Source organism: Carcharhinus amblyrhynchos, chromosome 17, assembly GCF_965287045.1.
Source record: "Carcharhinus amblyrhynchos chromosome 17, sCarAmb.v2.hapA, whole genome shotgun sequence".
NCBI classification, from domain to species: domain Eukaryota; kingdom Metazoa; phylum Chordata; class Chondrichthyes; order Carcharhiniformes; family Carcharhinidae; genus Carcharhinus; species Carcharhinus amblyrhynchos.
Window position 1 is genome coordinate 13,557,417 of NC_137340.1, and position 26,827 is coordinate 13,584,243.

Here is a 26,827-nt window from a genome sequence, read left to right on the forward strand (position 1 = left end):
GGGGAAAATGTGAGAGTGTTCATTTTGGAAGAAAGAATTTGAAGGTGGTTATTATTTAAAATGAGAAGCAACTGCAGAAAGCTATAGCTCAAAAGGGACTTGGCAGCCCTTGTTCATGAAACCTAAAGAAGCTAGCGTAGTAATTGAGATTATTACAAATGGACCAATGGTCAGCACAAAAGGAATGAAATGAAGTGGGTTGTAGTTAAACATGATGCAGCTTTATTAAAAAGATGTTGCTCATTCAAATCCAAGATGGAAGAGCCACAAAAGCCCATGAATCTCTCTGATTTTGTCATTAAAACAGTTTATTTCACCTACATATTTGCGCATGAGGAAGTCTTTTTGCCCAAGATAGAAGTTATGAAATATCCTGCTGGGTAGAACAGTAGTCATTTGAAGGAAATGAATAAGCAGATTGGATACCGTGGATGTAGGTTAATGAGCCCAGTTACCTCAAAATTATGCTACAAACAATTGTAATGTATCTGATATTACAATTCAAATATATCAATTCTACTAATTGTAAGCAAGAAATTACATGGGCGCAGTTAACATGCAAGGAAAAACAGTATTGGAATTTGTATTTAATGAGTGCAACATAAATAACTTTTCTATACAGGCTATTAATTAAACTCCTCAGTCCTTCATAATATGTTAATACAAGTGGTATTTTTGGAATCCAGAGATTTATAACTGCACCACACTAAACTAGAATAGAAGAGGTGTTGACATTCTGTGGTTGTGATCTTTTAAGACATTTACTGTAACATTTCTCCTATTTTACACAATATATTGTAATATGAGGAACAAATTAGCCAATTGAGATTAGTGTACTTTAACTCAGGACAAAATTCTCAAGCTATCATCATTTTGTAAAACCAGCTAAAGTTTGTCTCACTGAGATAATGAAGAGCAATCTAAGTATTTTGCCTCTTTTTTAAAAAATTGGATATATATATATACAATATATGCATGATATTAGAAGAAGAATTCAGTGAATATTTCATCTTTTTGTCCAGAAAACTAAAGATCACGTGATGTTATGCTGGAAGAAATACAACCACTTTCAATACATTACAGGAAGGCAAACAGAACCCTGGCTTTTACCTCAGGGGGGTTGAAGTATACAAGTGATGTTAGAACATAGAACACTACAGCACAAACAGGCCCTTCGGCCCACGAGTTGCACCGATCACATCAACACCTACCAACCTACAGACCTATCTATAACCCTCAATCTCATTAAACCCCATATACTCATCCAGAAGTCTTTTAAAAGACCCCAGCGAGTTCGCCTCCACCACCACTGACGGCAGCCGATTCCATTCACTCACCACCCTCTGAGTGAAAAACTTACCCCTAACATCACTTCTGAACTTCCCTCCCTGCACCTTAAATCTGTGTCCTCTCGTAGCAACCATTTCAACCCGGGGAAATAGCCTCTGAGAATCCACCCTATCTATTCCTCTCAACATTTTGTAAACCTCTATCAGGTCGCCTCTCAACCTTCGTCTCTCCAGGGAAAAGAGTCCCAGCTCCCTCAACCTAACTTCATAAGGCATGCCTCCCAGTCCAGGCAACATCCTTGTAAATCTCCTCTGTACCCTCTCAATAGCTTCTACATCTTTCCTATAGTGAGGCGACCAGAACTGCGCACAATACTCTAAATGAGGCCTGACAAGGGTCTTATAAAGTTGCAGCATTACCTCCCGACTCCTAAACTCAATCCCTCGATGAATGAAGGCCAGTACACCATACGCCTTCTTGACCACCTCTTCCACCTGCGAGACCGATTTAAGAGTCCTGTGGACCCTTCTGCTCTTCAACACTACTCAGACTTCTGCCCTTGATAGTGTACTCGTTCATCCCGTTGGTTCTGCCAAAATGGACAACTACACATTTATCCGCGTTGAAGTCCATTGATGTTGCTACAACTGTAGAAGATATTTGTGATGCCATGTTTAGAGTGTTGTTTACAGTTTTGGTCCCCTAATTTGAGGAAATCTACATTATCATTGGAGACAGTACAGAAGAGGTTTACCATGATGCTCCTGACTATGGAGGGAACGTCATATGAGAAAAATTAGAACAGTTTGGGGGGTGATCCTATCATTGTACCCCACCAGCTGATGGGTGGGGTGAGCTGGTAAGATCACAAGAGAGTCAAGAAATCAATTTCTCACAATTTTATCGGCATCGGATATCTGGCGCAATCAGCCTCCTGTCCATTTCCGGAATGAGGCAGACTAATTTATTGAAATATATTTAAAAGCTGTTTTACATAGATTTAATGACCCTGCGACATCATCATCCAGGCTCACTTCTCTATATGAACTTGCAAGGAGAATCACAGCTGGTCGCCAGTGATGTGAACCTGTCATGGTGGCCTTGTCGGTAGAACCTGAGACCATTGAGGTGCCCAGGGAAGATCAGGGCAGTGGAAGGGTGTCACTGGAGTAGTGCCAGCCTGGCACCCTGGTACTGCCCATCAGGCTGTGCCAAGGGGGCAGTGCACAAGGGGGTGGGGGGTTACTGAGGGGCAGAGCCAGACCAGAGGTGGCTGGTCATGGGAGGACCTGCTACCATTCTGCATCAGGGATCATGTAACTAAAGTATTAACAAACCGAATAAATCCCTTCTAACTATTAACGATTCCCAAATAAAACAAGATTCTAATTGTACGCTGCTCTCATAAATACAACTCCCACTCACTGACAAAAATAGAGTTTAGTCACTCTCTGAATTATAACCAGGTTTTGTGTCTTCTGGAATATTCTGGGCCTTCTCTGTTGATTCTTCTGTCTGGAACTTCTTCCTTCTTTGGCACCTTTGCTATCTAACTGCTGCTTTCTCTGAGATACAGATGAAGCAAAGACAGCCAGAGAGTATCTTTCTTTCAAGACCTGAGAGCTCTGGCAGTTGTTCTCTCCTCTTTGTGTCACTGCCCCTTTCTTTTATACCCATGATGACTTATTAATATTTCCCACAATAGGATTGGTCGTAGGTTGTCAAAAAATCAGATAGATATCAAAAACCTATTAAATTTCAAAGTGCCTAATTCAAATTGATTGGCTAAATTCAAAAGCTTGTTGTTTTGCTGAAAACTAATGCTTGGCCTTTCAATACTGACGTTTCAGTTTGGGCTCTCAGTGTACTTGTACTTTAAATTTCTAAGCACAGAAAAACCTTTTAACATACAATTTTACAAATACCCAATTCTAATTTCCTACCTCCCAACTTTGACAATAAGCGGGTGCTGATTTAAGGTGGATTTGAGGAGGAATTTCTTCTCTCAAAGAGTGGTAAATCTTTGGAATTTTTTACTCCAGGAAGCTGTGGATATCGAGTCCTTGAACATTTTCAAAGATTGATAGGTTTTTAAATCAGAATCAAGGGTTATGAAGGAAAGGCAGGAAAACGGACTTAGTGGGTTTGGTTGGATCAGTTTATGAAATGGAACAGCAGGTTTGACAGACTGAGTTGCCCAATCCTGTTCCTATTCCTCACGATCTTACGGCAAAACGTGCTCAATCTCACTCTTGACTTTATCCAAAAGTGGATAAAAGACATTTCCCAGTATAAAAGTAGGGAGGTCTTGCTGCGGCTGTATAGGGCATTGGTGAGGCCGCAGCTGGAGTACTGTGTGCAGTTTTGGGTGCCGTACTTACGCAAGGATTTTTTGGCCTTGGAGGGAGTGCAGAGGAGGTTTACTAGGCTGATACCGGAGTTGAGGGGGTTGAGCTATGAGGAAAGGCTGAATAAACTAGGCTTGTACTCGTTAGAGTTTAGAAGAATGAGGGGAGATCTCATTGAGACGTATAAGATGATGAATGGGATGGATAGGATAGAGGTGGAGAGACTCTTCCCGCTCAAAAAGGACAGTAGGACTAGGGGGCACAGCCTCAAGATAAAGGGGGGGGGCGGTTTATAACGGAGTTGAGGAAGAACTTCTTCAGTCAAAGGGTGGTGAATCTCTGGAATTCTCTGCCCGTTGAAGTGGTGGAGGCTACCTCGCTAAATATTTTTAAGACGCGGGTTGATGGGTTTTTGATAAGAGAGGGGATTAAGGGTTATGGGGAGAGGGCGGGAATGTGGAACTGAGACACGACAGATCAGCCATGATCTTATTGAATGGCGGGGCAGGCTCGAGGGGCTAGATGGCCTACTCCTGCTCCTATTTCTTATGTTCTTATAAAGAGACAACTTTTTTAGCATCAGCTATAAGGATTATGTCAAATTGTATGTGGAGTTTGCAATATTCTTTCCTGTGTCTGAGTGGGTTTCCTACAGGTGCTCCGGTTCCCTCCCACCGTCTGAAAGACGTACCGGTTAGATGCATTGACCCAAACAGGCACTGGAATGTGACGACTAAGGGGAATTTCACAGTAACTTCATTGCAGTGTTAATGTAAGCCTTACTTGTGACTAATAAATAAAGTTTAAACTTTTAAAAGGGACTGGAGCTATTGATGAGAAAGCTAATCCCTGAGGAGCAGCAGAGAATGTACAATGCGATTTATGAACTTTCCAAACACATGGAGCATAATGGAGGAGAGAATGGAGCAGACCACCTCAAGCATGAGTGAGATGGGTGTCACACGGCATTGCTCTGATCCACACCCAGTGCTCTCCATTGAAGTAAATTGTGTAAGTGTGTTCAAAAGATCACAGGATGTGACTGACAGATGAGGTAGAGGCATTTGAGCCGTAATCTTTTATTTAACACTACAAATTGGTCTTTGTTGGAACTCTGCTCGCAGTGCCAATTGTTAAGTTTGTTTCTCGCAAGACTCTTCCATCCTTGATACAAAGGCAAAGACCAACCATTGTCAGAATCAAAGTCTTTATTTGTCCTACATATGTAGGCTGGCTAACCTCTACCACTTAACCTCCACTCAGTGCTGGAAGTCAGTTACTAAAAAGCACACGAAACAACAAGGCTGACCCCTTTTATACAGTTTACAATCCCATTAGGTAGATGTGATTTCAAATAAGACATAAACACACATCTTCTGATTCAATCAAAAATGTCTAGACTTAAGCACACATCACCCACTTCAATCAAAAATGAGCAGTTACAGAAATTTCTGCATAAGAAAGAACATCCTATTAAAATCTGCATTTACTACTTACAACACTCACCCATCAGAACATAAGCATAATGGCTTTGGGATACGCCATTTGTTAATGCAAAAGAGATCATCATCACATACTCAGCTAAACTTGCACTCCCAGCCAGGCTCAGCAAGTTGGAGCCTGTAGTTAATCTGTTTTGACAGTTTGATCCCATGAGCTGCTTCTCTGCCGTTCTTGCAAACCCAATTGTTCATCTTGCCCTCTACAGTGCACATTAACTCTTTAATACCTCACTTTGTTTGGAAGTAGTTCCATGAAGATCCATCTCAAACAAAAATGGCATCGTGCTTTTGTGAATGGGGAGAATGGTTTACAGTTTCATTTTCTTTCCTGGATAGAAAATCTATTTTGTTTTTAATTGAATCACTTTAGTTTCGATTCACATTTAGGAAACGATCTCAAGCAATTCACGACTGGATCAATTAATGAGCTAAAGGGCATAACAAACCCAATGCTGCCCTCGATCAACTCATCATTTCAAACAAAGGTGAAGCTGAGACAGGAACTCGACCCAATCCCCATCTGATCAACATTATGAGGTAAAGCTCATCGGAATTGCTTCAGTATTGACACCGATGTGTAGATTACTGAATACAGAGCTTGTTTTCAGAAACTAGCACACTTTTACAATGCAGTTGAAACAGAGACCAGGAATTATTTATTCACTGTGAGAGGATATTTTGCTTACCAAGGCCGCTGATTGTTGGAAAGCATAAAACAATGGGACGATATTTTTTAACTTGATATTGGTTAATAATTCAAATCAGAATTAAAATTAATTTCCATTTGGACTTTGTCAAATATACAAAGATCAATCTGAATTGTACAATCATATTCAGTCTTCAGGTAACTATAGATGGAGCACGAGGGAAGATTGACTCTGTGTTCTGCGGTAATCTAGACAGGGTTTACGGATGTAAAATGATTATTTTCAGTGCATGCATTCATTAAAGCTAAAGCAATCTGATATCTATATCGAAGCGGGGGGTTAACAACATGAACTGGGATGGACAGCGGTGAACGTAGTTTGGAATGTGACAGCAGAATTACAGTGTAAAATGGGTAAAAAAGAGAGAAAAATACTTTCTGAGATTGAGACTGAGCATGAGGGAGATGGAAGCTCACATTGACTGGGGTAAAGAAAAGGTGCAGTAGTTTGAACTGAAAGCAGAAAGCCATCATGAACCCACCGTACTGACACCGCACCGCCCACTGAGGTCCCATCCACTGACCCAGCTCGCTGTGGTCTTCAATGATCCTGCAGCATTCAGTGAGTATTTTCTCTATCTCTCCTTCTAAACTCTTTTTCCGCTTTACTCCGTTAGCTAAAACATTTGTTTTTTTTTGGCATGTGGCCATCAGTATTGGCGACCTGTCTCTAGAAATGCTATTCTATCTGGCGCAGTTCACCCCTCCCCACCATCTTTCCCACCCTCTACACTCCAAGAATGCTATGAGTCAAGGTGGGCAGCGGGGTAAAGTTTTTGGGAATTTGGGCCAGTAAAAATGATATAGTTCCAAGTCAGGATGATGTATGATTTGGAGGCAGACTTGCAAGTGGTGTTTTCTTGCACCTATTGCCCTTACATTCTCGGTGGTAGAGATTGTGAGTTTAGAAGATGCTGTTGAAGGAGCTTTGGTGAGTTGCTGCAATGCATCTTGTAGATGGGACATTCTGTGCTGGGACTGGAGGAACTGGATCTTTAATATAGTGCAATGAGGAGGTTTGAGCTTCTAGAGAGCTGTGGGAGCTGCAGTCATCCAAGGAAGTTCCACCACACTCCTGGCCAGTGCCTCATAGATGGGGAATCCTTGAATTCCTTGGCACAGAATGCCCATCCTCTGACCTGCTCTTGCATTCAAAGAGGTCTGGATTTTATGGAGGTCTCGTTGCTCTGCGGCTGACATTAACCAGCTGACGGTGCCAACTCCCTTCCAGCGGAAGGAAGCCCAACCTCAGGAGCTGCCAGTCAATCTGTATCCTGGAGTGTGGTGAGACCAGGTGGTTTAGTCAGGAAGTGAATGGGGAGGTGGCGGGTGGTGGTGGTGATCTTCTGGGGGCAGGGAGGGAAGGACAAAGGGGGTTATCATCTTGACGGGTGTGCCCCTGATGTTTTACAGGTCACATCCACCAACCCCACCCCCCGACCCCCACCACCACCTCTCCCAAGGAGGTACCCATCTCTCTCTCTCCTGCATCGAACGATAAAGCAGTCATCCCATTCATATCTGCACTCTGTGCTGCCTGGCATGTTGTGGCAATGAAAGCAGAATGAGGCCCTCAATTCTCATTTAATTGACCATTTAACAGCCTCAGCAGGTCAAAAGCTGGATGGCCTGGTGGGCACCTATCTCACATCCCATATTATGGGGAACAGCTTGGGGGTGGCAAGGAGGTGGTGGACTAGCCACCTGTCATGTTTTACATGCCACCCCATGGGGACAGCGTCCTTAGATTTCACCCAAATATTTATTTGCTGGGGCAGTTAGGTTTCTGGTTAGCACATTCATGGTGATGGGTTCAATGATGCCATTGAACGTTCAGAACAGATGGTTCTCTTTTTGAAGATGGTCATTGGTATGAATATTACTTTCCATCGATCAAGCTGAACCTGAATTTTGTCAAGGGCATATTGTATGTGGGCCAATTAAATGGCAATTAAGGGCCTCATTCTGCCACCATTGCCATAATATTCCCTGGCGTGTCGCACATCACTTCGCTGACACAGTTTGTTCAAGATCGGAAAACACAATCTTACCAGCGAGAATGATGTTTTTCCAAATTCTTCACATTTTCAGCTGGCGCCCGCATTCCCATAGACAGAGAGAGTGGGCTCAAGATCGTGCCCATTCTCTCTCATGCTCTGAAGCCAGCTAATTCCTCTACCCAGATGCTGGACTCGGCACATGTCTCTCCCTGGTCTTCCAGCCAGCATTTCAGTGCCAGGGTCCTGCTGTTTCTCCCGCCTGCCTGTGACTCCCTGCCGTCTCTCCTTTTCCGTGACCTCTGCAGTCTCTACTTCCCTCCTTCCCATCCGCTAAGCAGTTTCTCTTTCTCCTTCCCTCCGCGTGGCTCCTGGAGTTTCTCATTACACCATGACCCCGGTGGCCTTTCCTTCCCCACCTATCATTCCTAAAACCTCTTTTTCCCCTCAACATATTAAGCAAAGCTGGTGTTTGCTTCTATTCCAATCACAGCCTGTTTTTCTTGCACACTTGGTGCTGATAGGCTCACTTAGCAGCCACCGCAGGAGAGGAACGACCTGTGATTGGAGGAGCAACCCCCCAGGGGTCTTCCACATCATTGACATGTGACCCCAATTGTTCACATTATATATTAATGATTTGGAAGAGAGAGCTGAATGTATTATCTCCAAATTTACAGTTGGATGGGAGCGTTAGCTGTGAGGAGGATGCAGAGATGCTTCAGTGTGATTTGGGTAGGGTGCACGTGTGGGCATGTGCATGGCCGATTCAGTATTATGTCAATAAACGTGAGGTTATCCACTTTGGTAGCAATAATAGGAAGACAGATTATTACTTAAATGGATGTAAATTGAGGGAGGTGGATACTCAACAAGACCTTGGTGGCCTTGTGTATCAGTCACTGACAGTGAACACACAAGTCCAGCAGGCAGTCAAGAAGGCAAATGGTATGTTGGCCTTTATAACAAGAGGATTTCAGTGCAGGAATAGAAATGTTTTACTGCAATTGTATAGATTGTTGGTCAGGCCACACCTGGAGTATTGTGTGCAGTCTTTGTGTCCTTATCTAAGGAAGGATGTCCTTGCTATAGAGGGAGTACAGAAAAGTTTTGCCAGTCTGATTCCTGGGATGGCAGGGCTGTCATACGAGGAGGAACTAAATTGGTTAGGATTATATTCACTGAAATTTGGACAAGTGAGAGGGGATCTCATGGAAACTGATAAAATTCCAGAAGGGCTAGACAGGTCAGAAAGAATGTCCCCAGTGCTGGGAGAGTCTAGAACGAAGAGCCATAGTTTGATGATAAAGGTAAACCTTTTAGAAGTGAGGTGAGGAGAAATTTCTTCACCCAGAGGGTGGTGAATGTGTGAATCCACTGCCACAGGGTGTAGTTGAGGCCAAAATACTTTCTGATTTCAAGAAGAAATTACATATAGCTCTTGAGGCTAAAGGAATCAAGGATTTTGGAGGAAAGGGCGGGGGGGGGGGGGTAAAATCAGGATATTGAGTATGACGATCAGCCATGATCATAATGAATGGCGGAGCAGGTTCCTGTGTCTATGTTTCTATCGCTGACCAACATTTTGAACAGAGGCCAATTTGAATGTTTTGGGGCTGCCCCAACCTGGCCCATGGATTGTCGATTGGACAAGCCATTAAAAAAATAATTTATCTATGGGACATGGGCATCAGGGGCTGGCCAGCATTTATTACCCATCCCCAGTTGGAGGGCAGTTGACAGTCAACCATCGACCACATGTCGATCTGACCAGGTAAAGGTGGCAGATTTCCTTCCCTTAAGGGAATCAGTGAACCAGAAGGGCTTTTCTGACAATGGCTTCATGGTTATTAGTGGATTCTTAATTCCATGTCTTTTGTTTTTATTGAATTCAAATTCCATTACCTGCTATGGCAGTATTTAAACCAGGATCGGAAAGTGGAACTGATCCACTTCAGATCAGCCATGATCTTACTGAATGGCGGGGCAGGCTCGAAGGTCTAGATGGCCTACTCCTACTTCTTATGTTCTTATATATTTATATATATTGAAGTCTTCGGAAAGAACATTTTGTCCAAAACAAAAGACACTACTCTGCATTAGTTATTAAGTTGCATTTGTCAAGGCCAGAACCCACTTTCTGAAGACACAAAGAATACAAATTTCTCAGAGACAATGGCTTAGATAAGCCTCAGACTGAGACCAGAGAGTATGAGAAACATAGAAACTAGAAGCAGGAGTAGGCCATTCAGCTCTTTGAGCCTGCTCCGCCATTCATTTTGATCATCGAACTCAATATCCTGATCCTCCCTTCCTCCCTTCCCCCCACACCACCCCCCCCCCCCCCCGCCCCCCCATAGCCCTTGATCTCTTTAACCCCAAGAATGATATCTAATTTCTTCCTGAAAGCATGCAACATTTTGGCCTCAACTGCATTCTGTGGGAGTGAATTCCACACATTCATCACTCTCTGGGTGAAGAAATTTCTCCTCACCTCAGTTCTTAAAGGTTTACTCCTTACCCTCAAACTATGAACCTAGTTCTAGACTCCTCCACCATCAGGAACATTCTTTTTGAATCTACCCTGTTTAATCCTGTTAGATTTTTATAAGTTTCTATGAGATCCCCCTCACTCTTCTAAACTCCAGTGAATATAATCTTAACTGACTTAATGTCTCCTCATATGACAAACCTGCCATCCTAAGAAGCAGCTTGGTAAACATTCGCTGTATTCCCTCCAGAGCAAGGACCACGTATATCACCCAGGTCTTCAATACAAAAATGTACCGGGTTTGAGCAAACAGAAACAGCCACATGAACAGCAGGGGCAACTGCCTTCCACTTTGTCTGTTTCAATCCTTACTCAACAACACCAAGCCCTGTTTGCAGCTTGGAAACCCAGCAGAAGACCATATTGCTGCAAATGTGACTTCTTAAAAGAGGATTCCAACTCAATTCCACTGTCTTCAAGAGAATAAAGCAACCATGCCTGCAGAGCAACTACATCAATGACAAACCAAATCTACCTGCAGCCGCCATGAAAAGTAACTCTATAACTGAGAACAAGCAGTTGGACAATCCATGAATAAATTCTCTGACTTTATCATTTTCATTCACTTGGTCAAGTTTTAATATCTCATAGTCAATGTTCTATTTAGTTTTGTGCATGTGGAAAATGTAGATGTTTCTGCATGAGTGAGAACTTCACCACATAAAACTTTTTTATTTAACAATTTCAGAATTTCTTTTATTCATTCATAAATTGTGAGCATCACTGGCTGGCCAGCAATTATTGCCCATCCCTAATTGCCCTTGAGGTGGTGATGGTGAGTGGTCTTCTTGAACCGTTTCAGTCCGTGTTGAGGAGGTCGACCCAGAATGCTGTTCGGTAGCAAGTTCCAGGATTTTGATCCAGTGACAGTCAAGGAACAGCTCTATATGTCCAAGTCAGGATGGTGAATGGTTTGGTGGGGAACTTCCCCACCATGAAGAGAAGGTTATGTTTGGCTCATTTGGTGGAATTCTTTGACAACATTACATGTGCAGTGGATAATGCGGAACCTGTGGATGTGGTATATCTGGATTTCCAGAAGGCATTTGAGTAAGGTGTCGGACCAAAGACAGCTATGTAAGATGAATGTGCATGGTGTTACAGGTAATGTATTAGCATGGATTGAGGATTGGTTAACTAATAGAAAGCAAAGAGTGGGGGTAAATGAGTGCTTTTCTGGTTGGCAATCAGGGGACTAGTGGTGTGCCTCAGGGATCAGTGTTGGGACCACAATTGTTTACGATTTATATAGATGATTTGGAGTTGGGGACCAAGTGTAGTGAGTCAAAAATCACAGATGACACTAAGATCAGTGGCAGAGCAAAGTGCGCAGAGAATGCTGAAAGTCTGCAAAGGGATGTAGACAGTCTAAGTGAGTGGGCAAGGGTCTGGCAGATGGAGCATGATGTTGGTAAATGTGAGGTCATCCATTTTGGTAGGAATAACAGCAAAATGGACTATTATTTAAATGATAAAAAAATTGCAGCATGCTGCTGTGCAGAGGGACCTGGGTGTCCTTGAGCAAGAATCACAAGGAGTTGTTTGCCAAAAGGATGGAGTTTAAAAACAGCGAGGTTATGTTGCAGCTGTATAAGGTGCTGGTAAGGCCACACCTGGAGTACTAAGTACAGTTTTGGTCTCTTTACTTCAGAACGGATATATGGCAGCAGAGGGAATGCAGAGGAGATTCACTAGGTTGACTCCGGAGTTGAGAGGGTTGGCTTATGAGGAGAGATCGAGTCGACTAGGGCTGTACTCATTGGAATTAAGAATGAGGGGAGATCTTATAGAAGCATAAAAGATTATGAAGGGAATAGATAAAATAGAGCAGGGAAGTTGTTTCCACAGGCAGGTGAAATTAGAGCTTGGGGGCCTCAAAATAAGGGGGAGCAGATTTAGGACTGAGTTGAGGAGGAACTTCTTCACACAGAAGGGTTGTGGACTCCCCTGCCCAGTGAAGCAGATAAGGCTATCTCATTGAATGTTTTTAAGGCAAGGATAGATACATTTTTGAACAGTAAAGGAATTAAGGGTTATGGTGAGTGGGTGGGTAAGTGGAGCTGAGTCCACAGAAAGATCAGCCATGATCTTATTGAATGGGGGAGCAGGCTGGAGGGACCAGATGGCCTACTCCCGCTCCTAGTTCTTATGTTCTTATATTCCCGATGGTGGTGTTCCCACGTGTCTGCTGTCCCTTGTCTTTCTTGATGGTAACTGTCATGGGTTTGGAAGGTGCTGTCTTAGGAGCCTTGTTAAGTTCCTGAGCGAGTTTTAGTACAAAAATAGTTCCTTTCTTGTTAAATCAAGAAATCTAGCCAGCTTAACTCTAGCCGGCTTAACGACAACCAGTTTTGTAACTGAATAATTCATTGGCATTCCAGATACGTTCTAGCTATGCCAACTTTTTTGTGGGGAACACAGTACGTTATATTCAGGATCCCTCCATCAGCTCACTTTCTGGTATATTGATGTCTGTATCGGGGCATTTGCTGCTCTTGTTGCGAACTGGAAATTTTTGTCAAATTTACTTCCTACTTGTATATTTCCCTTGCCTTCACATGGTCCGACTATTGTTTTTCCCAATCTTTCTTCAGCTTTGATATGTCTATTTCTAGGAGTAAGTTCTGTAAATTTGAAAAGAACATTTTGATAATTTTGGACTTGATTTACTTCACTTGTGTACAGTTTAACTAATGAATTCCAAATGGTGTTTTTAACCACATTCAGTGGGGCATCAATCAGGAAAACACACAGATACCAGATTCAGAAATAGTAGCAAAATTCATTGAGTAGGGACACATTTAAACTATAACACAATCAAAGACTTGTCAGCTTGCTCAAGAAAGTTAAAAACTTATGACTTAATGAAAATAAAGTACATATCACGGAAACTCTACTCCTTTCATACTTTCAAATGGATGTCCAGTCCAGAAGAAGTGGACAGAAATTTCAACTCCTCGCACTGACCGAGAAACAATTTCTGCCTCCGAGGAGAACTGTATCTTCTTTCTACGGTTTCTAACGAAATAAGAACACATCTCTGAACCAGTCTCAATACCAACTATGCTCAAACTCCGTGCTGACACTCAGCTGCTCCTGACCTATGCTGCCAACGATAGGAGGGATTCTTCAGCCGTGCTTGCATGAAAACCAGAGATTTCCACCCGACTTCAATACACCTTGACATGGTCCACCGCCGCCTCCCCCGTCCCCGGCCCATTAGACCTCCAGTGACAGGCGGGAAGGGAGAATTCCGGCCGATATTTCTACTTGTAGTTTCCAAAATGCAAAATTCTGCCTTACAATGTTAACTCGATATCTCTGCCCACAGGTGCTGCCTGAGCTACTGAGTATTTGCAGCATTTGATATCTATTGGATGCAGCAAGTTCAGTAGATATCTTCAGCAGCTCCTCGGCATCCCTCAATGGCCAACACACAGCAGGCGGGACAGTCCGCCACAGGAAATTCTGCTTTCTAAAGACCATCATGCCCTCAGGGAGGGGGAAAACACAGAAGGGGGAAGACTAAAGGGTAGAAAATTGGTTAACATGGGTCAAAATTGATATGACCTCACGTTTTCAGGCACTAAAGAGGAATTTGAAGATGAAAGAGTCCACGGGTTTGGGAGGTTTAAACTGCTGCAATAAAGAATTCATTGGAAAGCTGTTTCCAAGTCGCTGAGTGACCCCAGACTGTTGATGGAAAAGTTAATCATTGAGGAGCAGCGGAGAGCATGTAATGCATTGACAAACTTTCCCAGCACACTGAGCAGAGAGAATGGGAGCCATATGCATCAAGAATGAATGGGATGATGTTATGGGGCAATGCACCAATGTCACACCAAAGTTCACTCACCAGGTGAGTACATGTGCCATGACTCAGCCTTTCTCTCCACTCCTTGTTTGATTAAAACAGATTCACTTTCGCTAATTTATAAGGACGTAGATGTTAATTCAATGTCTGCACTTAATGAGTTACATGGTGATTGCACTGAATTCAACCTGACTGGCTTTCTTAATATAAACACAAAGGCAGTTCATTTTCATTCTGCTAAAAACCCACCCAAGTGAAGTATAAAGATACTTGGAAAGATAAACCTGTGTCTGCACCTTTGCAACACAATCACAAGGAGGCAAAATTATAAAATAGAGGAGGTTATCTTTTGGCCAAATTAAGATTCAATGATAAAAGGCAAATAAAAGAGAGAGAATTCACTGTTAGAGTCCATTGCTGATGTTCATGGGCAAGGCAGATATTTTCACACTGGTCTTGGAACTCCAATGGGGATAAGGCTGATTTAGAACATAGAAACATAGAACAGTACAGTACAGTACAGGCCCTTCGGCCCTCGATGTTGTGCCGAGCTATGTCCTAACCCAAGGTCAAGCTATCCCACTCCCCATCATTCTGGTGTGTTCCAAGTGCCTATCCAATAACCACTTGAAAGTTCCTAAAGTGTCCGACTCCACTATCACAGCAGGAAATCTACAATTTGTGAAGACACACTGAAATTTCTGGAGACAGACGCTTTTAAAACATATTTGCTTTTACTAAGGACTGTGCTCTGATGGCTGAGGTTCATTTCAATTGAACATCTCTAGCTCTGTGCAGGATTCCAAAATGTATCAGAGAAAGAAGGGAGAAGATGGTGTTGCTTATCAATTTGCAGACTTCTTTTTCTTGACTGCCCAAAGCAAAGAGAATGTTGTCCAGAAAGGCATTTCAAAATGTTGATTCTGGTCACAGGACCTCTCTCAGGTCATTGTTCCAGCAGATTTTCTCCATGTGCTTTGAAGCACATGGTATAAGTGTGTCGGAGGAGGGCAAATTGAGACCAAAGGGTTTTGGGCTGTTTGAGATATTTTCCTCATGGGCATTTCCCACTGGCTCCATGGACTTCTGTTTGAATACACAGTGGTCACTGAGCGTACAGGACTGCTTCCTGGAGGAAAGTGTTGTTTTTCAGTTTTATTTCCTCGGTTAGGTTCCGATTCACATTCACCACAGGACAATTACAAAAGAAAGCTGAGAAACAACAAACCAAACACTCTTGGCGACTAACTCACCATTGCAAGTGGAGCAGAAGCTGAAACAGGAATCCAAACCATCTCCCATCTGATCAGCACGATAAGAACATAAGAAATAGGAGCAGGAGTAGGCCATCTAGCCCTTCGAGCCTGCCCCGCCATTCAATAAGATCATGGCTGATCTGTCGTGGCTCAGTTCCACATTCCCGCCCTCTCCCCATAACCCTTAATCCCCTCTCTTAACAAAAACCCATCAACCCGCGTCTTAAAAATATTTAGCGAGGCAGCCTCCACCACTTCAACGGGCAGAGAATTCCAGAGATCCACCACCCTTTGAGTGAAGAAGTTCCTCCTCAACTCCGTTCTAAAACCTCCCCCCCCCTTTATCTTGAGGCTGTGCCCTCTAGTCCTACTGTCCTTTCTGAGCGGGAAGAGTCTCTCCACCTCTATCCTATCCATCCCATTCATCATCTTATATGTCTCAATGAGATCTCCCCTCATTCTTCTAAACTCTAACAAGTACAAGCCTAGTTTATTCAGCCTCTCCTCATAGCTCAACCCCCTCAACTCTAGCATCAGCCTAGTAAACCTCCTCTGCACTCCCTCCAAGGCCAAAATATCCTTGCGTAAGTACGGCGACCAAAACTGCACACAGTACTCCAGCTGCGGCCTCACCAGTGCCCTATACAGCTGCAGCAAGACCTCCCTACTTTTATATTCAATCCCCCTCGCTATGAAGGCCAGCATCCCATTAGCCTTCCTGACCACCTGCTGCACCCGCAGGCTGGGTTTTTGCGACTCATGCACAAGGACCCCGAGGTCCCTCTGCACCGTCGCCTGCTGCAGTTTATCACCCCGTAAGTAATAGTCCTTCCTACCATTCTTCCTACCAAAGTGGACCACCTCGCACTTACCAAAATTAAATTCCATTTGCCAGTTCCTGGCCCATTCGCCCAGCCTATCTAGATCCTTCTGCAGACTCTCCACACCCTCCGCACAATTTGCCGTTCCACCAATCTTGGTGTCATCAGCAATTTCGACACCCTACACTCGGTTCCCTCCTCCAGATCATCTATATAAATGGTAAATAGCTGAGGCCCCAGCACCGACCCCTGGGGCACTCCACTAGTCACCAACCGCCAATCCGAATAGCATCCATTAACCCCCACTTTCTGCCTCCTATTTGACAACCAATCCTCTATCCACGCTAACACCCTACCCCCAACTCCATGCCCCCTTACCTTCTGCAATAACCTCTTGTGAGGTACCTTGTCAAATGCCTTCTGAAAATCAAGAAAGACCACATCCACCGGCTCTCCTCTATCCACCGCCCTAGACACATCCTCACAGAACTCCAATAAATTCGTCAGACACGACTTCCCCTTAATGAAACCGTGCTGCGTCTGCTCTATCAAGCAATTCCCCTCAAGATGCCTCGCTATTTCCTCCTTGATGACGGATTCTAACATTTTACCTACAACAGATGTTAAACTAACCGGCCTATAATTCCCTGCCTTTTGCCTGCCACCCTTCTTAAACAACGGCATAACATTAGCCGTTTTCTAATCTTCTGGCACTTCCCCGGAATCCAGCGACGTTTGGAAAATAACCAAGGCATCCACTATCACCTCCGCCATTTCTTTCAGAACCCTCGGGTGCATTCCATCCGGTCCTGGGGACTTGTCCACAATCAGTGCCTCCAGTCTGTCGAGCACCACCTCTCTAGTAACAGTAATGTCATTGAGACCCTCCAGTCCTACCATCTTTCCATCGCTAACACCCGGCAAATTATTCATGTCCTCCTCCGTGAAGACCGAAACAAAAAAGTTATTCAAGACCTCAGCCATTTCCCCATCCCCTACCACTATTTGTGTGCAGGCTCTTGAGTGAAGAGCTGGTTTTCGGAAAGAAATTAGCATGCAATTGCAAAACATTGATAAAATGTGTAAAGCTGGAATTATTCATTGACAGCGAGAAGGTGTGATGCTGAGCCAAGATTAGTGATGATCAGGAAACAGATTTATTTATTTTTTTTGTAATGATTCATCATTCAAATTCAAATCCAAATCAAAAAGTTGCCATTTGATCTCGATGGATGTACAAGATCAGATCTTATATTGGCGTCAATGCCCTCTGCTCTTTTGCAATCTGTGAAAGGAAACAAATAATTCCCAGTCCAAGGTAATCTGGTTAGGGTTTAAGAATGTGAAATGGTGATTTTCTGCACTTATGTATGCATTGCTGAAAGTAATCAGAAGTGTAAAGTTAAAAAGGAGAGCACAGCATGAACTGTGTTGGACAGAGAGTAAATGTTAAAAGTTAATTTGTTAGTATCATAAGTAGGCTTTCATTAACACTGCAATGAAGTTACTGTGAAAATCCCCATTCCAGTTCCTGTTCGGGTACACTGAGGGAGAATTTATCATGGCCAATGTATCTAAACAGTCTTTTGGACTGTGGGAGGAAGCCTGAGCACCTGGAGGAAACCCACGCAGACACGGAGAGAACATGCAGCGATCCACGCTGGGAGTCGAACCGAAGTCCCTGGCTCAATGTTATAGGGATTGTATTTTGGGATTTAGATTAGGAATTCCAGTTAAAATGGGTAAGAGAAGGTAAATGACTGTTGAAAATGAAAATGACTGTAGCGGGTAAGAAAACTGATGTAAATTGATGCAAAAGGACAGTGGTTGTAGTTTGAACTGAATGGCAAAGGGCACAAATTAAAATTGGAAATTAGCCCACACTCCACCTTCTTACATCGTATGGACAAATAGGTCAGTTGTACAGGACCAAAATGAAAAAAAAACCGATCCAGGCAGCAAAGACCCTCACAATCCTGCTTTTCAACAGAAAGTTGAAATCAATTTCCTTTTGGAGCTTTACGTGCAGAGACCATCATTCCTCGACTAAAGGGTGCATAGCCAACGAGTCCAGGAGTCAGTAACAGTCATTTAGCTAAAGAAAATGGATTGAGGGAGAAGAGCCTGTTGCACTTAGTCTGACATGGATGATGATGATGATGGTTGATGATGATTGATGATGGTTGATGATTGATGATGATGATGTTTTTTTTTCTCTTGCAGTGACCAAGAAAAGGATTTGTTGAAAATGAAGCTCGATTGGCTTCAATGGCAATTCACGTGGGCGCCACAGAAAGAAAACATTGACTTGGAGGATATGAAGCAAAAATTAGAACATTTAATTCAGTCTGGTGTGAAATATTGATGATGTGGGTATGCTGGCATTGGACTGGCGTAAACACAGTAAAAAGTCTGACAACACCAGGTTTTAGTCCAAACGATTTATTTGATAATCGACTCACAAGCTTTCAAGGTTTCCCTCTTCGTCAGGTGAATCAAAGGAGATCTACAACCATCTCCTGACACTGGAGGGTATACGCCCAGAGAGTAAACAGGCAATATGTTTACAGGCTGGGTTATTTGAACTCAATCACATGAAATCAGAATCGAATGCCATCGCCCATTTTCTGGAAGGAATGAAGTCAATTATGACTCAATAGAACAGAAAAGGTGTCGAGAAAACTTGGAGATGACAGCAGCAAGACGCCTTCGCTGGAATCTGAGAGAAAGCAAGGCCCTTGGTGTCCATGGGTTCCTGCACCAGCTGGATGGGGAGAGACGTGAAGCTATTAAATGCTTTGAAAAGGCTTTGGAGTTTGATCCTGACAATGAAACATATCTAAGTGCTCTTTGTGAATTACGCCTTTCCATCGAGGCTGACAATCACTCTCCCAGTGAAAGCCAAACATATTTTTAGAAAATGTATTAATGTTTCTGATACTGGAGCTCAGTCTGTGTATGTTAATGAAGATCCCGCCCACTTTGGGTGGGCACTTTAACCCAGTTATTACCAAGTGGGTAGCTTTAAAAATCGCCTCCATTAAATTCTAATGTAACCTAGATAACTGGGAGATAGATATAAACTGATGGCCAAATATAGATTAAAGCACATCTTGTCTGGATCTTCATTTGTTTTTGTGATTTTAATAAAAATGTATTCTAGCTGGAATTACTGTAAGCTTCAGTGAACTCTGTGATTTATACTCTGCTGATGGTAATGTCGGTGTAATAACAATATCCAATCCAGCCTGTAGTGCGTATAATAAAACCACTCTGCCACTCTATCTCTCACTTTCTGCCTCTTCTCAGGAAAGTTGCCCATTGGGTGAAAGGCTTTCCATATGTGACAGTGGAGAAAGGGCCAACAGTCAATGCAGCCCCTTCAGATAAAGCAACTGCTTCATTCTGTTGCTCTGAGGATTTGCTGACAGACGCTCAGACTCCCATCCACAGCGTTCATTCAGATCTCAGTTTCTGTCACTGGGAGTCTCCCTGTCCTGTAACTTGTCAGCTTCACCAACTCTTTATCAAACCATCCCAGACCCTCACTGGCCAAAACAGAGCAGCTCGGACAATGCCCGGGAAAGACCATTTTCTACCGACTGTCACCATCTCACTGAAGGGGAAGGGTAATGGATATAAAAATGGGTTAATTGGGTTAAAAATAATAAAACATAATGGCTGCAGATACTGATTTTATAAGCAGTGATTTCAATTGTAACTGTATATTCAGAGACTGAACGTTAAAACAACCAATAAAATTACACTGTGGCTAAGATTATCTGTGTTGCTAATCTCATGGGATGAGAATGGATTTGTGGTTCAGAATATGATGAGGGAAAAACCTGCAAGTGAATTCCTGTTGGTCGGGAATGTTTAAAGCCAGTTTTGAACATTTTCATGAGCAACATTTCAGGTACTTCATCCTGATCAACACACAGCAACCTGGTCACAAGTTACAGACTCCATCTGAGGTTGGCATCTCTCGGTTCAGGGAAGATGTTGTAAAAATTGAAAACTCAGAGGATAGGGTGGCAGGATGGCTCAGTGATTAGCCCTGATGTGTCTCAGTGGCAGGGATCCCTGTTTGATTCCAGTCTTGGGTGACTGTCTCTATGGAGTTTGCATGTTCTCCTCAAGTTTGTGTGAGTTTCTTCCGGATGCTCCGGTGTCCTCCCACACTCCAAAGATTTAGAGGTTAGGTGGATTGGCCATGCTAAATTGCTCCGTGATCTCCAAAAGGTGTGCAAGTTAAGTGGATTGGCTTTGGTAAATGCACGTGTCTACAGGGATGGGGTGGAGGGGAGGGCCTGGGTGGGATACTTTTGCGGCGAGGAGTGCAGACACGATGGACTGGATTGCCATGATCTGCACTGTTTGGATTCTATGACTCTAAGGATATAATGTGAAGTGATAACATTATCATTACAGACAATGATTTTAACAACAGAAGTCACACATGTCAATGGAATTTATCTCCTAGAACCCAGACTGTGACGTTTCTTTGCCGTGAGGATGGTCCCTAATCTCAAATTGCCCATTTGCAAGGGGCAAGGCAGCATGGTAGCACAGTGGTTAGCACTGCTGCTTCACAGCTCCAGGGTCCTGGGTTCGATTCTCGGCTTGGGTCACTGTCTGTGTGGAATTTGCACATTCTCCTCATGTCGGTGTGGGTTTCCTCCTACAGTCCAAAGATGTGCGGGTTAGGTTGATTGGCCATGTTAAGAAATTGCCCCTTAGTGTCCAGGGATGCATAGGTTAGAGGGATTAGTGGGTATAATATGTAGGGATATGGGGGTAGGGCCTGGGTAGGATTGTGTTCGGTGCAGACTCGATGGGCCAAAGGGCCTCTTTCTGCACTGTAGGGTTCTATGATTCTAAGGCATTCGTGACTTAATGTGCAAGAGTATAGAACTTTGATCTGATCAATTCTTCTGAAGACAAAGTGAAATTCAATGAAAGATTTAATTCCACTTAATGATAGATTCCCTGCTGCTGATTGGATTGCTTTAAAGTGTAAAATAATTATCAATTTACAAATGGGAAATTTGTAACAATATGGAACAAATTTTCCTTCATTTTAGTTAAAATACGAAAAGAAAATCACTGCACTCAGTATAGAACCCAAAGGAAAATGTAACAGATGAGTTGTCAAAAACATTTTGGAGCTCTTGGGCACAATTTTCCCAGCCCACTGCGCTGCTCGAGTTGCAGTTCAAGTTCAGGAAAAGAGTTAGAAGAGCTGCAACTGTTTAAGTTGGAGTTGGTACCTCATGTGCTAAATAAAGGGAGATTGTTGAATGAATTAACGGTCAACTCCTGTCTTTGTTTATCAAGTTAAACTGGAATGCTCTGTGTCTACATCAATCGGCAAGTTGTACAGGAAACTAAACTTCACTAGCTGGAAAATTATTAAATTCAATTATTAAAGAGAGAATAATCTTCAACTACTTTGTAAAGGTCTGATCAAGCAGGGACAGTATGGTTTCATGGAGGAGAAATCATGTCTGACAAATTTACTCGTGTTCTTTGAGGGGGTAACAGCCAGAGTGGATAGAGGGGAACCAGTGTATTTGGATTTTCATTTGATAAGGTGCCACACAAAAGGCTACTATGGAAGACAGGAGCTCCTGATGTTGGAGGTAATACTCTGGCAATGGATAGAGAATTGACCAACTAACAGGAAGCAGTGAGTAGCAATAAGGGGGTCTTTCTCAGGTTGGACGGTAGTAACCCAGAGGAGTACACTGGAACTGCAGCTTTTCACAATACATATTCATGATTTGGAGTAAAGAACAGAGTACTGTGACCAAGTTATGGATGAGGTTGTTCATTTCGGAAGAAAAAAAAGAGTGTGGGCGATTATTTAAATGGAGAGAGACTGCAGAAAGCTGTAGCACAAGGGGACTCGGAGATCCTTGTTCATAAAACCCAAAAAGCGAGCATACAGGTATAGGAGGAAAAAGGGAAGGCAAATGGAATGCTGGCTTTTATTTCAAGCGAGTTGGAGTATAAAAATAAAGAGGCGTTGCTGCAACTGTTAAATGCTACATTTAGAATATTATGGAGCGTTCTAAACAAATCCTTTCATGGGGTGTGGGTGCCATTGGCTGGGCCAGCTTTTATTGTCCATCCCTCTCCTTGGGGTAATTTAAATATCTATTACTTTGGGTCGGGAATCACATGTAAGCCAGACCAGGTAAAGAGGGTGGATTTCGTCCCCTAAAGGATATGAGTGAACTCGATATGCTTTTATAATAATTGACAATGGCTTCATGATCATCATCACAGAATTTTAATTCCAGATTTTTATTCAATTCAAATTTCACCATCAAACATGATGGGATTTGAACCAGGGTCCTCAGAGGAATACCCAGGGTTTGTGGATAACAAGTTCAGTGGCAATACCACTACATCACTGGCTTTTCTTTGGTCTTCTTATTTAAGGAAAGATATATTATCATTGCAGGTAGCACACAGGAGGTTTACTAGAATGATCCTGACTATCGAGAGTCCTGATGTGGAGATGCCAACATTGGGCTGGGGTGGTGTTGAAGGGAGATTTAAATAGGTTTAGAGGGAACAATATCCTCGGTTTAGGTGCCTGTATCACAATTTATATTCAAAGGTACCTTATAGCGATTTATATTAGTAGGAATAAATAGTATATAATAAATATGTATGAATTTACCATGATACAATCACAAAGGGCATGCATGAAAACTCCACATGTTAACAGAAGCTCTAGATAGTAAAACGACACAAGATGGACTCCAGGTTTTAGCCACATTCCTGACCACCATTAGCTGGCTTGAGCATAAGCTTGTGTACACTAGATCACAGATACTGGTGACTGGTACCAATCTATGATCTGAGGCCTTGAATGAAAACTAGACACAGAGGGTTAGGGAGGACAGTCATGGAGATGATAAGGAGGCCCACTGGACAAGGAGTATTGTACACTCAAGGACTCCAGATGGGAGAAAGGAAGATAATATTGACTGAGGTACCATGAGTTGTGTCCACGAGACCACAAGCTGATCATGCACAAGCCCACCTTCCAAGAGTTGTGGAAATACAACCTTTCACTCACCTGAAGAAGGAGCAACACTCCGAAAGCTCGTGCTACCAAATAAACCTTTTTGACTTTACCTGGTGTTGTGAGACTTCTTACTGTGAAGAGTCTGCCATATGAGGAAAGATAAACAGGTTGGGTCCATACTCCTTGGAGTTCAGAAGAATGAGAAGCGATGTGTTTGAAACATTTAAGTTTCTGAGCAGTGGTAGACAGTATAAATGTTGGGAGGATCTTTCCACTCATAAAATATTGCAGGATCAGGGAGCGTAGTTGCGGAATAAGTTGTATTCATTTCAGACACACTTGAGGGAAAATTTCATCTCTCTGAGTGATGTATCTTTGGGAATTCTTTATCCAGAAAACAGCGGAAGCTGAATCCTTGTTTCCTTGAATAAAGCCAGGGAGAGGATTGGCCCACTTAAGGACAAGGGAGGGAATCTACGCGTGGAGCCAGAGGAAATGGGCAAGATATTAAATGAGTTCTTTGTGTCAGTATTCACCAAAGAGAAGGACTTGATGGATGATGAGTCTGGGAAAGGATGTGTAGATAGTGTGAGTCACATTGAGATCAAAAAGGTGGTGGTATTGGGGTTCTTGAGAAACATCAAGGTAGACAAGTCCCCAGGGATATAACCAGAATACTGAGAGAGGCAAAGGATGAAATTGCTGGGGCTTTGGGAGAAATCTTTGTAACCTCACTGGCTACAGGCGAGATCATGATGTGGAGATGCTGTCGTTGGACTGGGGTAAACACAGTAAGAAGTCTCACAACACCAGGTTAAAGTCCAGCAGGTTTATTTGATAGCAAAAGCCACTAGATTTTGGAGTGCTGCCCCTGACGAACACTGCCCCTGCCCCTCATCTGACGAAGGGGCAGCACTCTGAAAGCTAGTGGCTTTTGCTATCAAATAAACTTGTTGGACTTCAACTGGTGTTGTGAGACTTCTTATAAGGACGTCCCAGAGGACTGGAGAATAGTCAATGTTGTTCCTTTGTTTAAGAAGGGTAGCAAGAATAATCCAGGTAATTAGAGGCCGGTGAGCCTTACATCAGTGGTAGGGAAATTATTGGAGAGGATTTTTGAAACAGGATTTATTCCCACTTGGAAATAAATGGAGGTATTTGTGAGAGGCAACATGGTTTTGTGAAGGGGAGGTCTCACAAACTTGAATTGAGTTTTTCAAGGAAGTGACGAAAGTGATTGATGAGGGTAGGGCAGTGGATGTTGTCTACATGGCCTTCAATAAGGCCTTTGACATGGTCCCTCATGGCAGACTGGTGCAGAAGGTGAAGTCGTACGGGATCAGAGGCGAGCTGGCAAGACGGATATAAAACTGGCTCGGTCAAAGAAGACAGAGGGTAGCACTGGCAGGGTGTGTTTCTGAATGGAGAGCTGTGGCAAGTGGTGTTCCTCAGGGATTGGCGCTGAGACCTTTGCTGTTTGTAATGTATAGAAATGATTTGGAGGAAAATGTAACTGAACTGATTAATAAGTTTGCGGATGACACAAAGGTTGGTGGATTTGCAGATAGAGATGAGAACTATCAGAGGAAACTGCAGGATATAGATCAGTTGGAGACTTAGGCGGAGAGATGGCAGATAGAGTTTAATCCAGACAATTGTGAGGTGACATTTTGAAAGGTTTAATACAGACAGGAAAAATACAGTAAATGGCAGAACCATTCAGAGTGTTGATAGGCAAAGGGATCTGGTGTACAGGTACACAGGTCACCGAAAGTGACAATGCAGGTGGAGAAGGTAGTCAAGAAGGCATATGGCATACTTGCCTTCATCAGTCGAGGTACTGAGTTTAAAAATTGGCAAGTTATGTTGCAGCTTTATAGAACGTTAGTGAGGTCGCACTTGGAATACAGTGTTCAATTCCGGTCACCACACTACCAGAAGAATGTGGAGAGGGTACAGAAAAGACTTACTAGGATGTTGCCTGGTATGGAGGGCATTAGCTATAAGGAGATGTTGGAGAAACTTGGTTTGTTTTCAATGGAGTGATGGAGGTTGAGGGGCGACCTAATGGAAGTCTACAAGATTATGAGAGGCATGGACAGAGTGGATAGACAGAAGCTTTTTCCCCAGGGTGGAAAAGCCAATTACGAGGGAGCACAGGTTTAAGATGCAAGGGGCAAGGTTTAAAGGAGATGTACGAGGCAGATCTTTTACACAGAGAGTGGTGGGTGCCTAGAACTCATTGCCAGGGGAGATGGTGAAGCAAGCGTCGTGACAAGTACATGAATCGGATGGGAATAGAGGGATATGGTCCCTGGAGGGCAGGGGGTTTTAGTCAAGTCGGGCAGCATGGTCGATGCAGGCTTGGAGAGCCAAAGGGTCCGTTCCTGTGCTGTAATTTTCTTTGTTCTTTATTTTCAAGGCTGAGATTGATAGGTTTTTAATCAGTAGGGGAATTAAAGGTTATGGAGATAAGACAGGAGAAATAACTTAGTGAGTGTTCAATCAGCCATGATCTTATTAAATGGTAGAGCAGATTTGAAGGCTTAATGGGCTACTCCTGTGCCTCTTACTTATGGTCTTGGTTAAGAAGGGGAAAATGGAGTACACGAGAAAGCTTTTGGGAAACATATGACTGGAAAAGATTCTACGGGTGTGTGAAGAGAAAAAGATTGGTGAAGGTCCTTTACAGTCAAAAACAAGATTTATAGTGGGGAAAAAAGAAATGGCTGACCAACTAAATATGTATTTGATCTGTCTTCACAAAGGAGGGCACAAATAACATGGCAGCAATGCTTGGGGGACAAAAGTGAGTAAAACAGTCCAAACCACTATGCAATTCTGTATTAATTCATCTCTGAAAATCTTATCATCACAATGTTCTGCTAGCCTGAATGAATCCATGCATTCACTCTACTTTCCTCTTTTTAGATTTTGCATGATCAAAGTTTAATATTTTTCCGTACTTAAGTATGAAACATATGACTGGGGGAATCCATCATGTGAGCCTGAAATCCCATCAACTCTCTTTCTCACCATTATACCATCTGCAATAATTCTTATTGCGTAGTGTAAAGTACTGACCTGACACATTTGTTCCTTCTTGTGCCAACCTGAAGCTGTTCTGTGTCTGTACCTCTCAGTGGCTGTACCACTTTCAAGGCTGTTGAGAGCCTTTAGCACTTCAGAACAATTCTGGCAGTGGTAATGTAGACTCTATGCTCATCCTAAACTTTGGATCTGTTGCTGCTTTAATAGTTTGGTTTGTAGATTATTATCTGTGCATGCTTCTATCCAGGCTATATCTCAAGTGCACACCACAATGCTCTGAATTCTCAGATGAGCCTTCAATCAATTTTCTTCTCATCTTTTCTCCAAGGATCGATAGATCAGTCACGTCTGCAGACTTTATCTGGTGTTTTTCTTCGTATTTTACTTATTGCCCGCTGCCACCATGACTTGTATTGTGTTCAGTGACTAGAGGGGGATTTTTAGGATTT

General features: G+C 43.0%; 1 protein-coding gene across 1 annotated transcript in view; it reads left to right on the forward strand.

The window, feature by feature from the left end:
- Nucleotides 1-20,061, forward strand: part of LOC145354184 (interferon-induced protein with tetratricopeptide repeats 5-like) — a 41,259-nt gene extending 21,198 nt beyond the window's left edge. The window contains exon 4 of the mRNA XM_080205257.1: nt 18,956-20,061. Within this exon, the coding sequence (XP_080061383.1) occupies nt 18,956-19,202 (247 nt within the window). The 3' untranslated portion in view covers nt 19,203-20,061. The remainder of the gene's footprint in view (nt 1-18,955) is intronic.
- The last annotated feature ends 6,766 nt before the right edge of the window (nt 20,062-26,827 follow it).